This window comes from Panthera uncia (assembly GCF_023721935.1).
Source record: "Panthera uncia isolate 11264 chromosome A3 unlocalized genomic scaffold, Puncia_PCG_1.0 HiC_scaffold_11, whole genome shotgun sequence".
NCBI lineage: Eukaryota > Metazoa > Chordata > Mammalia > Carnivora > Felidae > Panthera > Panthera uncia.
Window position 1 is genome coordinate 11,447,828 of NW_026057578.1, and position 14,820 is coordinate 11,462,647.

General features: G+C 45.5%; 1 protein-coding gene across 6 annotated transcripts in view; it reads left to right on the forward strand.

The window, feature by feature from the left end:
- The window catches only part of UBE2V1 (ubiquitin conjugating enzyme E2 V1), a 34,768-nt gene extending 20,483 nt beyond the window's left edge, over positions 1 to 14,285 (forward strand). For 2 of the 6 annotated variants that reach the window (XM_049649883.1, XM_049649885.1), the window contains exons 2-4: positions 3,066 to 3,214; positions 12,780 to 12,905; positions 14,119 to 14,285. In XM_049649883.1, the coding sequence (XP_049505840.1) occupies positions 3,066 to 3,214; positions 12,780 to 12,905; positions 14,119 to 14,265 (422 nt within the window). In that variant the 3' untranslated portion in view covers positions 14,266 to 14,285. The other 4 variants (XM_049649887.1, XM_049649886.1, XM_049649884.1 and 1 more) reach the window with 3 other exon arrangements.
- Positions 14,286 to 14,820: the final 535 nt, after the last annotated feature.

Consider the following 14,820-nt stretch of genomic DNA (forward strand, 5'->3'; position numbering starts at 1 on the left):
AGTATGGGGCTCGAACTCACAACCCTAAGATCAGGAGTTACATGCTCTACCTTCTGGGCCAGCCAGGTGCCCCAGTGGACCCATTTTAACTTAATCACCTCTTTGAAGGCCGTGTAACCAAATACTGTCACACTCTGAGGTACTGGCGATCAGGGCTTCGACATACAAATTTGCAGGGACACAGTTCAGCCTACTAGGCCATCTTTGATATTCACCGATCTCCCTGACATGATTGTGTGTTCTTTTGGGATAGTCATCTTCATTAGTGCAGGCTTGTAAATTAAACAGTAGTAATAGCTGTAGTTCTACACAATGATTCCCCCTCCCCCCTCCGCTGCCCAGCCAAAATAGTTAGTGAGGATTATTAAAGATTTAGATTTAGGGGCACCTGGGTGGCTCAGTCGGTTAAGCGGCTGACTTCGGCTCAGGGCGTGATCTCACGGTCCATGAGTTCAAGCCCCGAGTCGGGCTCTGTGCTGACAGCTCAGAGCCTGGAGCCTGTTTCAGATTCTGTCTCCCTCTCTCTGACCCTCCCCCATTCATGCTCTGTCTCAAAAATAAATAAACGTTAAAAAAAAAATTAAAAAAAAAAAGATTTAGATTTAACTGTCTCTGGATGAAAAACATTGCATTGTCTGGCTTTTTGCTTATAATGTCACAAACATCCTTTAATTTTATGTTTGCTAGGGAACACAATCCAGTATAGCTGAATAATCCAGTTGACTATGTGGATGGAAAACGCCAGTATTTTCCAAATGAGCCATTCAGCTATGCTTTCAGGTTTATTCTGTTTCTTCTCAAATACTATCTGTATTACTTAATATTACCTTCAGTCAGCTGAGTCTTCTGCTTACATTTATGTTAAAAGGAAATTGTTTTCACCATCATTGTACCTGGGAAGTTAGTATAACATGACTTGCCTTAAAGTATTCCTAAAAATCAACACGTGACAGGGCGCCTGGGCGGCTCAGTCAGTTAAGTCTCCCAAGTCCTGATTTCAGCTCAGGTCATGAGATCAAGCCCCTCACAGGGCTCTGTGCTGACAGCCTGCTTTGGATTCTCTCCCTCCCTTGCTCTCTCTCTCTCTCTCTCTCTCTCACTCAAAATAAACATTTAAAAAAGAGAGGTGGCCTGACTGCAAAGTGAGTGCTCACGTCTGTACCACCTAAAATCCTCTACCGCCCCTGGCAAGTCCCTCCCACTTGCTCAGACAAAAGCCTGGGAGCCACCATCATCGGCTGCTCTTTCGTGCTTCTCAGGCAATCTGGCAGCAAATCTTACCAGCTTAGCCCCCCCCCCCCCCAATATCTGGAATTGTACTACTTCTCACTACCTTCACTGGCTCAAGCCGGTATTTTCCTTTGCCAGGATAATTGCAGTAGGGCTCGGCTCCCTTCACTGTCTTCTGCACACGGCAGTCAGAGGAAGCCTATTTGAAAAAGCAAGTCAGATCCTGTGCCCCCTCTGTTCAGAGTTCCAGTGGCTTCTCAGGCCAGCAATAGTTGGAACCCTTAACCGCCTACTGCTTTTCCAAGTCACTGACTCAGATTTAGCTGAGTTGGAATCTTGCTGCTCTTTGGCATTGCAGGTAAGATCCCACCTAAGGGTCTTAGCACTTGGCTGTTCCCTCTACTTGGGAGACTCTCCTCGGCTGTGCAGAAGTCCTGCTCCTTCCCCTCGGCTCTTTAGCCATGACACCTGGTCGCAGTGAGGCTTTCCTTGATCCCCCCATTGAAAATCCTAGCTCCTCCCCCATTACTCCTGCCCCACAACACCACAGGCTGTCACGCTACGTGATTTGTATTTTTGTTTTGTCATTATGTGGTTCCCACTAGAATGTAAGCTCCGTGGGGGCAGGCGTTTTTGTTTTGTTTACTGCTTGTTCCCCCCATTGCCTAGAAAAGTGCCTGGCCTCTAGCAGATGCTCAAGTATTTATTCCAGTTGAACCAATAGTAGCGGGAGTCCCACCTTGGGAAACACTGAGATATACTGGGAACACCTCCCAGGCTGGAGTCCCTCCAGTGGGCTTTTCTCCAGAGTTACGTGGTAAGTGCTGCTCAGTTGCCTCTGGGAGTCTGGCCGGTTGGGGGCTCAGCATTTAAGGCAAATTTAAGGCAAGCTTGGAACTTGCCTGAATTTGAAGCTTTTTCCAGAGGTAATAGTTCAGATGCCAGGGAGAGAGGTAGGAGGAGAGAGAAGCCGGCAGGATCGGTTGGGAAGGCATCCCTGGGAGAGTTGCTTAGTGCCCAGGCACAGGAAGAAAATCGGTGTCCCTGCCCTCCCCCGACCTCGTCCCCCACCTGGCCCCAGTGCTTCGGCTCTGTTCCGGAAAACACCCAGAAATGGCCGAAGCCTCAGCCTGAACTCAGGTATAGTGGCTTGAAACTTATGGGATGGGTTTGTGTGGTTTCTTCCCTGAGCGACTTACCAGGCTTTGGGATTTTTGGAAACGAATCAGAGAACTAGCCACCCTCTTTGGGCTTTTTCACAAGAGAGAAACCATGGCTTCAGTAATTGAAAATTTTATCCTTGGCGCCTTCAGGTGACTCTTAGCTGATCAAGAGGACACCGTTTTGATTTCATGCAGCCACGGCGGCTGTTCCTCCTGAGGTAGTTTGAGAGTCTGTTCCAGCAAATGAGCACACCCTTAGCCTCAGAAATGCATGATAAGAGCAAATGAAAGGAATAGCCTCTTCCCTTCCAAGGCACTTCGTATTCATGATACTGATACTGATGGTTTTCAACTATCGTGGAGCCAAATTGATCAACATTTAGACACGTAAACTCTCGATGAAGTTTATCAAAGCTACGGAGGTGGGGGGTGGGGTGTCTCTCCAGGCTGGGTTCAGTCGTCGCTTCACCTGTAACAAAACCATGTGCCCCTTCCTGTGGTTACCCTGGTCGGTACCGGAAGCCCTGGGAACAAGTTTAAGGGACGACGACTTTCGGCCTTTTTTGCATGTTAGCATCTGTATTTCCACGGAGTAATAACGAGCAGCTAGATCTAGGCTTACAGGTTCCCCTGGAGTTGCTAGTATCTTGAATTTCTTTCCATTTATTTTAGGAGTAAAAGTCCCTCGCAATTTTCGACTGTTGGAAGAACTGGAAGAAGGCCAGAAAGGAGTAGGAGATGGCACAGTTAGCTGGGGTCTAGAAGATGACGAAGACATGACACTTACAAGATGGACAGGGATGATAATTGGGCCTCCAAGAGTAAGCGTCGAGCTACGGCTATAAATGTCAATGTCTTAAATTCACTGTGCCTCCTTTTAAGAAATATTAGCCTTATCACGGAAAAAGCTCACCAATGGTATATTTTCTGAAATGTGGCTATTCTTTTTTGACCAGTTTCAGTTTATATATTTGAACCTCCTCTGATGCTGTTTAATCCCTCCACATGGTAAGCAAAAACCTGTTTAGACTCCTAGTGTGAATTTACATGACACTGTAGACAGTGAGGTTTGAGGTAATTGCACCCTCAGATGTAGTTTAGAACAAACTCTGGGGCTTATCAGATAAAAAGGCTCCAGATACAGCCAGGGTTCTGAGAAGACCCGGTCGAAACGAACTTTGGCCTTCACAGTTGTGGTTTTCATTCACTGTGTCCCAGGTCGGGACCCATGCACCCATATCTTAATTCATCGGGCTGTTCAGCAAAGGCTTCTTGCCTGCCTGGTTGGCTCTGGTCTGTTCCAGGCACTTTGAGACCCAGAGGCCTTTGGGAAGAAGACAGTGACAACGGGGATGAGAAAACTGACCTCTCCTTTAGAGTTTCGTGATTTGTGAGAGCTTCCAGGCTTCATAGTGCCAGCTGACTTTGTTTTAGCATACATAGTGAAACCCCCAAGAAATGTCATCTAGCTCTCATGAGAACCTGTTGTTAGGTTCTCCTGTAGTTAGGTTCAGCCTCTGGTTGCATTTGTTTTACAGGTGAGGAAATAGAGAAATGAAGTTCCTCGCCCAGAGTCCCGTAGCTGCTAATGCCCATAGGGGTCCTGGCTCCAGACTCTGTGTTCCTAACCACTGTGCTACATTGTCTCCCCGCTGCTTAGATTGTGAGTTTTCCTCTGTTCCCATTTGAGAATTACCTGGAGTGTTAAGCAGTCAGTTAACGTAGGAGCGAAGAAACAGATTCCTGCAATGTGACACTTGTTGCAGACAATAGGAGGTTCTGCCTGAATGGAGCAAGACCTTTCCTCCTTCTGCTTGTGCTTCAAGATGCTGGTGCTCTCCTTCTTCTCACTGCCTGCCCAGGCCCTCCACCAGCTCTGTGGGGAGTAGGAAGACCCGTGGGATGTGGTCCCGGCTGGAACAAGGAAGAGGGCCATGCTCACTAAGTGTTAGGACCATCTGATGTTCATCTTGGACCGTCATAAACACTGATGGTGAATGGCTAGCTTTGCCGTTCAACGTTACTTGTTGAGTCATTTTTGACCCTGTACTTTTGGTTTTTTGGGTTTTGAAAACCTATCCAATTTACTATTTTTACTCATTTGTTTATCTTTTTTTTTTTAATCTCTGAAAACCAGGATTTATGGATCTATAAAATACTGGGGGAAACCTGATCTAGAAAGCTAGTTTCTTCATGGAAATCATTTCTCGTTGTCTCTGAGAGTCCACTGTGTGGTTGACAGCTTCCTTCACTACATCTCTTCTCTTCCTGAGAATGGGTTAGGTTTCTCGAGGACGAGAATATTCTTCCCTCCCCCTTACTCTCCAGAGCACCTGGAGATGACTCAGAATCAGGTAGTTGTTCAATAGATTTATTAATCAACCGACTGATTTTTAGGTTCTAACAAATTAAGAACGAACCAATGTACAACATTGAGAATCTACTAAATACTGCTGAGTTACACAGTGAAACAATGAATGAACAAAATGAACCACCAAATCCCATTGAAAATATTCTGTTCTACCTACAACACCTTGGATGACCCTGAGTTTCACTTTAGTGATTTCCGTAGGGAGCTAACTTGCAGTGAGTGGCTGCGGTACGCACAGTGCCTGCCTTCCACACATTCGTTTTTCTTTTTTCTTTTTTCTTTTTTTTTTAATAACAGCTTTACTGAGGTAAAAATTCCTATGTCCTAGGATTTGAAAACTGTAGAATACACCTTTAAAGTGTACAGTTCAGTGGGTTTTATTATAGTCAGAATTGTGCACCTGTCAGTAATTTCAGAACATTTCGTTACTCCAGAGAGAAACCTCCCCCATCAGCAGTCACTCCCATTCTGTCTCCCGTCCCCATCCCTCCCCTTTGACAGCCTTTCATTTACTTTTTGTCTCTGTGAATTTGTCTCTTCTGAACATTTCATATAAATGGAATTACACAATATGTGGTCTTTTGTGACGAGCTTTTATTTAGCATGTTTTCAAGGTTCATACATGTTACAGCACTTACCAGTAGCTCATTCCTTCCTATGGCTGAATGACGTTCCATTTTGTGGATAGACCACGTTTTCTTCACTCATTAATTGATTGACAGACATTTGAGTTTTTTCCATATTTTGCCAATTATGAGCAATGCTGCTGTGAATTTTTGTGTATAGGTTTTTGTGGGGGCATGTGTTTTCATTTCTCTTGGGCATATACCTAGGAGTGGAACTGCCTGCATCATATGGTAACTTTATGTTTAACATTTTAAATAACTGTCAGACTATTTTCCAAAGCGGCTGCACCATTTTATGTTCCCACCCAACAGTACATGAGGGTGTTGGTTTCTCCACACCCTCACCAGCGCTTGTTATTGACTTTTTTTTTTCTTTTTTTTATCCCTGTCGTTATGCTTGCCCTGGATCCCCAAGGTTAAAAGCAAAGTTGTAAAGGGAACTGTCTGCTTCTGGGTGCTTCCTGTGACCAGTCTGTTTTATGACTAGCATCCCTTATACAAGGGACAAACTGTGACTTTGCAATATCAACATAGTTATTAGTATCTAAATAGAGCACTTGAGTAACTTATCTCCCTGTTGTATTTTTGCTGCTGTATGACTCAACAAGAAAATCTTCCATCAAAAGTGGTCCAGCAAAAAAAAAAAAAAAAAAAAGTGATCCAGCAACTCTAGGAATTTACTCCGCTCTTTTTAATGTGTTGCCCAAAGGCCCCTATGTACAAAATTATTGAATGCAGCATTTTCAGTAGTAGCAAAATATTGGAAACCACCTCAGTGTCTTTCAGCAGACCATAGTATGTACTGTTTAGCTGTTGAAAAACAGGAGCCAGATTTATGTGTGCTCAACTGGAATGCTTTCCATGATATTTAAGGGCGAAAAGGAAGGTACAAGGCAGTATAGAATATGCTGCCACTGAGGAGGTGGGGGAGAGCAGGAGGTCGTACATATACTGTGTTTACAGTACTTTTGGAAGAACATAAAAGAAATTGGTGACAGTGGTTGCCTTCTTCAAAAGAGATCTAGCTGGCTGGGGCCAGCGTGGAAAGGAGGCTTATTTTTTTGCCATTTTCCTTTTTGTACTTTGAGTTGCTTTAAAGTTTCTCATCCAAGTGCCATTTGCAAAATTCTGACATAATGTCCAACTGTCTCCAACAGAGAACAGGTTACAGAGTAGCCAGGTTACAGAGCAGTTTCTCAGCCTGAGCGCCGTTCACATCTTGAGCTGGATCCTTCTTTGTTGCGGGGCTGTCTTGTGCATTGTAGGGTCAGCAGCACCCCAGGTCTCTGCTCACTAGATGCCAGTGGCGCCTCTCTCCTCCAGTTGTGACAACCATTAATGTCTCCAGATGTTGGGGTGGGGGCTGGGCAGAAATTGCCTGGGTTGAGAAACACTGTTATGCCTCTGGAGTTCTCCAAGATAATGTTTTTGTGCGTGGGTTAGAGCCTGGGTGTGTGTTCATACACGTACTTCTCTAAAAGTCCCTACACATGCTTAAGAACGAAACATAATTACACAAGTGTGTGAACTAAAAGAAGACCGATCCTTTCCCCCATTTCATTATACTCCCCACAGACTGTGTGTGTTCCTACTGGCTTTTGCTTTTGGGTACACAAACATAAATGCATATCCTTTTTAATAAAAATGAGACCTTGCTCTACACAATGTTTTGCAGCTTTGTGTTTTTCACATAACAGATGGTGGAAGTCTTTCCATATCAGTGCATGTTGATCTGTCTCTTTTTAAAAAGCTTTATGTGACATGTATGATACGTGAATATATCCTCATAAAAATTCTCAAACAATACAGAATATGTAAAGGAAGAAGTTTACTTTGTTCCCCTTAACTCTTTGTGTCAGGAAAAGAGAAAACCATGCTAGGTATTTCAAGAAAGCTAATTTAATAAGAGAAGGTGATCAAATTGGTGTTGGACTGCACAAGCAGAAAAGGCACAGTGTGGGAGCACAGAGCTAATGCAGCAGGAAATAATAACTTAGCCCTGGGGCCAGGAAGACTTGGGGGGCACGGGCCGTCAGAACCAAGCACCTGGAGGAGTGGTCCCAGGAGGCAGTGAAAATGCTTGGGGACGTTGAAAGACGCTAGAAGTCAGAGCAGCTCTCAATGCCACGATGAGGGGCTCATGTAGACTGACATGGCAGGAAGAGAAGTCTAATGGACAGGAACAAGTGCCTCCTTTCTCCTTTGTATTTTACATTAGATGATTGTGTGGTTAACTTGACAGTTTAGTCTTTAGGTTGAAGAATATTCAGGTGGTGCCGGCATTAAGTCAGAGAAATGAATAATTAATGTCACCTGAAGATGGGTCCAGTGGCTTGCTCAGAAGGATACCCTGGTGGCCGGTGGGAAGAGGGAGAGGCTTGGTACGAAGGAAGGTTGTGTCTCATCACTGTCTGGAGGGGTGTTTTGCAGGTGCCGGTTTAAGCTCTAAGCCCACCTTTCTCAGCTCTGCTTTGAATACTGGGGCCAGGACTCTGCAAACTACATTTTTCCTTTGTCAGCTGGTGCTCTATTGGGTTCCTCCAATCAGGGACACAGGAGAGCGCCTGAAAGGCAAGAAGAAGGGCCTGTTCTGTCAACGCCACTCCGGTAATGGCCCTTCATCCCAGCACCAGCAATGGGTCTCCATCCAACTCGAGGGGGCGCTCCCAGAGCTGGCCCACAGTGCCTCCTCGGAGGTCTGAGTTCAGCTCTGGGGACCTGTAACCCTGAGCCTCTAGGTCTGAAAAACTGGCTTATTCCCTCTGTTCCCCCAGCCAAGGGACACCACTGCTTTCTGCCGGTTCCCTCTGTGTTAGCTCGGATCCCTTTCTGCCTTTTCAGTCCAGTGACACCTGTTTAACCACTTCCCTATATTAAATTCTCTGTTAAAGTACCTAGTGCGGTATCTCCCTTCCTGGGCTGTCCCTACCTGCCATATCCCCGCTCTCCAGATTAACTGGGAGCAGCATTCAGTACCTCCCCTCTCACACCTCTTCCTGTGCATTTTCCTTCCCATCTTCAGAGCCACTCCATTAAGGATTTCTCACCTTTTAAAGGGCCCACCGCTCGTTCTCACGTAGCATGTGCCCACCTTGTGCATCACACATAACTTGTGTATACCTGCGTCAGATTTCAACTGAGGAGCAGTTGTCTGGTTGACCTGAATCACCTTTTTATATACTGAGATTTCGTCATTTTGCTTGTTTTTGCAATCAGTACCTTTTCCTTTTCTCATGTATCATACAGTTTAAAGATAAATTTTATTTCATAATACTTCTAAGCTTAAAGAAAAGGTGCAAAGGTAGTATGGAATGTTCCCATGTGTTCCCCCCCCCCCCCCCCCCACCTTTCCCTGTTGTTAGCATCTTATGTTGGGATAGTACATTTGTTACCACCAGTGATCCAGATACGGATGGATTACTGTTAACCAAAGTCCATATTTTATTCAGGTGTTCTTAATTTTTACCTCGTGTCTATTTTCTGTTCCAGAATCCTATCCAAGATACCACATTATAGTTTGTCATCCTGTCCCACAAGGGTGGCTGTGGCTGTGACAATTTCAGGTTTTTCTTGTTTCTGTTGCCCTTGACAGTTTTGGAGAATACTGGTCAGGTGTTTTGTAGAATGTCTGTATTGGAATTTATCTGATGTTTTTCATCATGATTAGGCTGGGATTATCTCCTGTATATAGTTTAGGCCCAGGAGAAGTTTGTAATCTCTAGGCTCTGGGCTCGTAGTGTCTGATGCCTGAAACAACCCGTGTGCACATTCACATAGCCACACTTGGAGGGAGGTGTCTGCCTGCTTTTATAGGATGTGCCTATTCTGCACCTTGATCTGTACCAAGAGCCACGTCTTGGCAGTCTTTGTCTGGGCCTCGGTCTTTGAAAAGACGACAAGGTACCCGATTTTATGACTATGCCGAATTTGTTGAGTCAGTCCCTTGCTGGTGGACGCTTTGATTGTTTACAGTTATTTTTGCTGTTGCGGACAGTGTTCCACATTTTTGTGCATCAGTATGAGTCTGCCTGTAGGAAATACCTAGAAATGGCTTTGCTGGTTTGAGCTTGTGTGTTTCTCATTCTGATATAGGCACTACCAGATGGCCCCATGAAGCTCAAGCCATGTCAACAAGGTGGAAAGCGTTTCATGATCAAACGACAAATCTGGAACAGTGTTCCTCACAGAGGTGCCATGTTCTAGCAGCTCTTGGGGCGCATTTCCTTTCTTCAGCGAAACCTTTTAACAGGTCCCTGGGGCACTGGTAAACAGAGCAAAAGAAGAAAACCAGAACCCTGTTTTCTACAAAAGTCTTGCTTTGGGCTTTTTAATGACCCTTGTGGTGTCTCTGTGTTCACTTGACTTGAGGCATTTTTTTCGTGGGTTTCAGTGAAATTGCCAGTTGAATGTCAATGGTCAGAAATTTAGTATTTCTTTTTTGCTTTCTAGGAAGTTTGTCACAGAATGCCTATTTTTAAATTAGACTTCATAGTGTCAAGAGTTACGAGATTTAATGTATGGAATAATCAGAAACCTGTTACCAGGCTGTCCACCTTCTTAACCATTTTGATGCCGTTGTTAATAGAATGATTAGTAAAAGTTTATCGAGGCTGATAAGCCGTAAAACGTTCTCACAGGTGAATAAATTGATGCATCAGAAACTCCAAAATGTAGATCCAATATTTTAAAAAGACTTACTTTGATAATTACCACAAGCCCATGCCCCCAGGGACTATTCTGTATAAGAGATTCTGTCTTTCAATTGTGTGACAAACCATTGAGCATGAATGTGGGACACATCCAGAGATGAACTTGGGCTCATACAGTTAACAGATATTGCTGAGTGAGTAGTTGCTGATGGAGACCATGCTAGATGCTAAGGATAGACCTTTTATCGTATTTTCCATAAGTCCCTTTGGCTTCCTTCTTGTGTTTACTGATTTTTTTTTTTTTTTTTTTAACTTGTAAAGAGCAATATTCAAGTCCAGGAACATTTGAGTACCAATTCGGTTGAGGCCCCTGCCCTTCTTGTTCTGAGTTTATCGAAGAAGGTCTGACATGAGACTTCAGATGGGGAGTCAGGAAGACTTCTGAGAGGAGGGTGCCCTTGAGCCAAAGAGCTGGGATGGACGCAGAGGCGCAACCGGTATCGGGGCCCCGAGGTGGAGAGAAGTTGGGGCTAGATGGGGCGAAGAATAAAAAGAGAGGAAAGCAGGGGTGCACAGCAGGCTCTGACCCAGGAACATGGGCTTCCTTCTCGGGTCACCAGCATCCACTGGAGGGGTTAGGCCAGCCGGGCCACTTCTTGCTTTTGGAAGGTCAGTCAGGCTGCTATGTGGAGAGCAGATTGTAGGAGGAGCAAGAGAGCAGAGACCGGGGGTGCTTGAGAGGAGGTGCGTGGTGGAGGGAAGCAGGTGGGTGTGGAATCTCTCTTGGAGGCGGAAGCTGAGACTTTCTTGTGATTGGAAGGTAAGGGGTAAGAGAAGAGGGAATTCTAGGTGGCTGCCAGGTTTTGCTTTATCTAATGGCTAGATGGTGGTGCCACGTACAAGGGAAGAAGAGGGGAAGAGCAGGTTGAGTGAGGGTAGGTGGAAATGCAGAATTGAGTTTAGGTTTGTCACAGTTTGGAGTCCCTGTTACATGGATGTGTAAGGTTCCTGTGGGGATATTATGAATGCCTTCTTTTTTTTTTTTTTTTTTTTTTTTAATGTTTATTTTTGAGACAGAGACAGAGCACAAGCAGGGGAGGGAGAGAGAGAGGAGACACAGAATCTGAAGCAGGCTCCAGGCTCTGAGCTGTCAGCACAGAGCCCGACGTGGGGCTCCGTCCCATGGACCACAAGATCATGACCTGAGCCAAAGTCAGAGGCTTAACCGACTGAGCCACCCAGGCGCCCCACATGAATGCCTTGTGAATTTTATTTTATTTTATTTTTTTTTTATTTTTTATTTTTTTTGGAGAAACGTCTATTCCGATCTTCAGCCCGTTTTTATTTTTTATTTTTAAAAAATTTTTTTTAACGTTTATTTATTTTTGAGACAGAGAGAGACAGAGCATGAACAGGGGAGGGTCAGAGAGAGGGAGACACAGAATCTGAAACAGGCTCCAGGCTCTGAGCTGTCAGCACAGAGCCCGACGTGGGGCTCGAACTCACGGACCGCGAGATCGTGACCCGAGCCGAAGTCGGCCGCTCAACCGACTGAGCCACCCAGGCGCCCCTGCCTTGTGAATTTTAAAACATGTTTGAGTTTTTTGTCAGGGATTGATCACTGCTTAGACATAATGTTTTCAAGGATTTAAATCACGTCTTCTGTAATTTGTTTCCCCCAAAGACAGCTAGATGTCGCTGTTTACACAGGAGCCTTCACTGGTGCAGCAGGCACCAGTGGGAACACTGGTGCCTGCGAGGGGGACCTATTGGAGGGTGGATGGCCTCTGCCTTCAAGGGGGCCAATATTATGGAGAGGCATCACCTTTCACGGTGGTGTTCAGACAAGTAAATGATAACACTGGGACTTCATAAAAGAACAGAAAGCTGGGACTAGCTTGTCCTGGGTGACATTTGACCAGGTGATGTTTGAACTGGGTCTCAGTGGAGGTGTGGCAGCTCAGGGGGGGGCAGGGCGCTCTAGGCAGACGGAACAGCCTGCCAGCAGCAGCGCAGCGAGGAGTCCATCGGCCTGGGGGGTCGGACTTTGCCGTGTTTTTCTACAGAGCCCCCGTTGGCATTTGAAGGACAGGTTTTTCCTCCGCGGGCCTGGTGTCTTTAGCCTCCCGCCTCACCCACTAAATGCCTGTAATGTCTCAGGTCAGTGTCAGGCCTGCAGGGAGAGGCGGCACCTAGCAGTTGAGCTCCCTCGTGTGGCGCCCAACCCCAGACGGATGATGGAGTGGCGAAGCAGCTCTCGCGTCTGCGTCCGCGCCCCCTGACTTTGCTTTAATGTTGAAGCGAAGAGCTGCCTCTTCTCTGCTCTGCACATAGTGGCATCTGATGCATTGGCTGATGTCCCTGGCGTGAGCAGACGTTTAGTGTTGCTTCCCGGAGTAAAGAATACTCCTTACACACCATTCCCAGAGCATGGGACAGATGTGCAAGGTAGAGAAATTAATAGAAAAACCAGTCCATCTGATTGGACTTAATACTAACTCAAAATTTCAATGATACTGTTTTAAATTGTCTGTCTTTTTATTCCCCCCCGAGACCAGAGTTCATGTACACTAGTGTGGAGACTAGTTACTACTAACTTAACAAATAACAAGTAGCCTGTGTATAAAGATAGCAGATGCACCAGTTCTGCAGGCAGGAATAAATGGGGTTTCAAAAGATCTGCCTTTTTGAATTCATGGTTTGTCATTGCCTGATGTCTCTGTACCTTTTTTTTTTCCAGACAATTTATGAAAACCGAATATACAGCCTTAAAATAGAATGTGGACCTAAATACCCAGAAGCACCCCCCTTTGTAAGATTTGTAACAAAAATTAATATGAATGGAGTTAATAGTTCTAATGGAGTGGTAAGTTGTTTTTCCTGCCCATACTTGTTTGGGTTGAGAAATGCTTCGTGTTTAACATCAGGGGCACTTTGGCCCTAATTCCGTGTATTCCTTGGTTCTTTGATGATGAAATGCGTTGCAGTATGAACATATGCGGACTTGGGGCGAAGGCCTGTTCCCCAGCTGTATTTAACTCATCACTCATACGACACTTACTCTGGGCCAGCACCGTGCAGGTCACTTGGAGATATCGGCTCATTCCATTCATGAGGTAGAAATGAGGAAACCAAGGCCCAGAGATGCAAAATCTTATCCAGGATCATACTTTTACTTCCTGAGCCTTATTTGTGGTACATAGCATTTTTTTCTGTTTAACGGCCTCGTTTTATACTTATTTTTACTACCATATATGGAAAGCCAGTGTCACTTGTCGTAAGAAGGCAGTAACAGCAACAGTACAGTAAATGCTGCAAAAGCAAAGTGATGTTAATACGTTCTTCCTCCGTGTGTTTCTTGCCAAAGGCTTTGCACCTTTGAGACCTGCTCTCGTTCAAAGGGAAAATCAGCAAGGGTTGAAGGGTTTTACACGTTAACATCATGTGAACTAAGCCTTTGTTTTGAGGTACGCAGAAGACTTGAAAGCAGACTGGGAAGAGACGAGCCTTGTTGCTGTGTGTTCAGGGTTTAAGGTCATATCTGAGTTCCACCTGAAGTCCAGAACCCGGAACTCCACCCACACTTTGGAAAATTTCCTCTGGGAATTGCGAGCATAACTTGAGAGTGCGACTCTGGGGCAATCCTTGTCACGAGAGCGTGGACCTGGGCCACCGCCTGCCTTGGCTGTCCTACTGCCCTGTGCGTCGTTATCGTCCACCAGGGTGTAGACTTGAGAAAGGACAGGCTCTGAGCAGTGGCAGCAGCCAAGCCAGCCCAAGAGAAGAGGCCACCGTTCTAAGAGCCAGTTGGGTTGAGTCTTGCCAAGTGTGTGAGCCATTTCTCTAAAGGTGGCTTTACTTATCCAAGACTTCCTTCTCCCAAACAGGGACACAAACAGAAAAACAGACTGACTGGAGGGAGGGGATCATGCAGGGGTTCTGCGTGTCGGGTCTCATTGTGTGACTGGCATGTTCAGCTTGAAAAGTGCGTTTCACTCGTGTCGGTAGCTTAACTCCAGCATGTAGCGATTCATTTGTTTGAGAGCTTGACGGTAGTTTCTTCGTTTGCCTTTTTGTAGGTGGACCCAAGAGCCATATCAGTGCTAGCAAAGTGGCAGAATTCATATAGCATCAAAGTCGTCCTGCAAGAGCTCCGGCGCCTAATGATGTCTAAAGAAAACATGAAACTCCCTCAGCCGCCCGAAGGACAGTGTTACAGCAATTAATCAAAAAGAAAAACCACAGGCCCTCCCCCTCCCCCCCCATTCGATTTAAGCAGTCTTCATTTTCCACAGTAGTAAATTTTCTAGATACGTCTTGTAGACCTCAAAGTACTGGAAAGGAAGCTCCCATTCAAAGGCAATTTATCTTAAGATACTGTAAACGATACTAATTTTTTTGTCCATTTAAAATATATAAGTTGTGCTATAACAAATCATCCTGTCAAGTGTAACCACTGTCCACATAGTTGAACTTCTGGGATCAAGAAAGTATATTTAAATTGGTTCCCATCGTAACTGGTGGGGCACATCTAACTCAACTGTGAAAAGACACATCACACAATCACCTTGCTGCTGATTACATGGCCTGGGGTCTCTGCCTTCTCCCCTTCTCCTCCCCCTGCCTCCCTCCCTCCCCCCTTCCCTCCCTGCAACAGCCCTCCAGCTTGGGGTGGCTTGCTAGAGTAGGTGTGAAGGTTTCAGGTCACAGCCTGTGGGACTACTGCTGGGTGTGTGGGGGTGCTCCAGCTGCACCCCTGCTTTTTTTAAGTCTTAAATGAT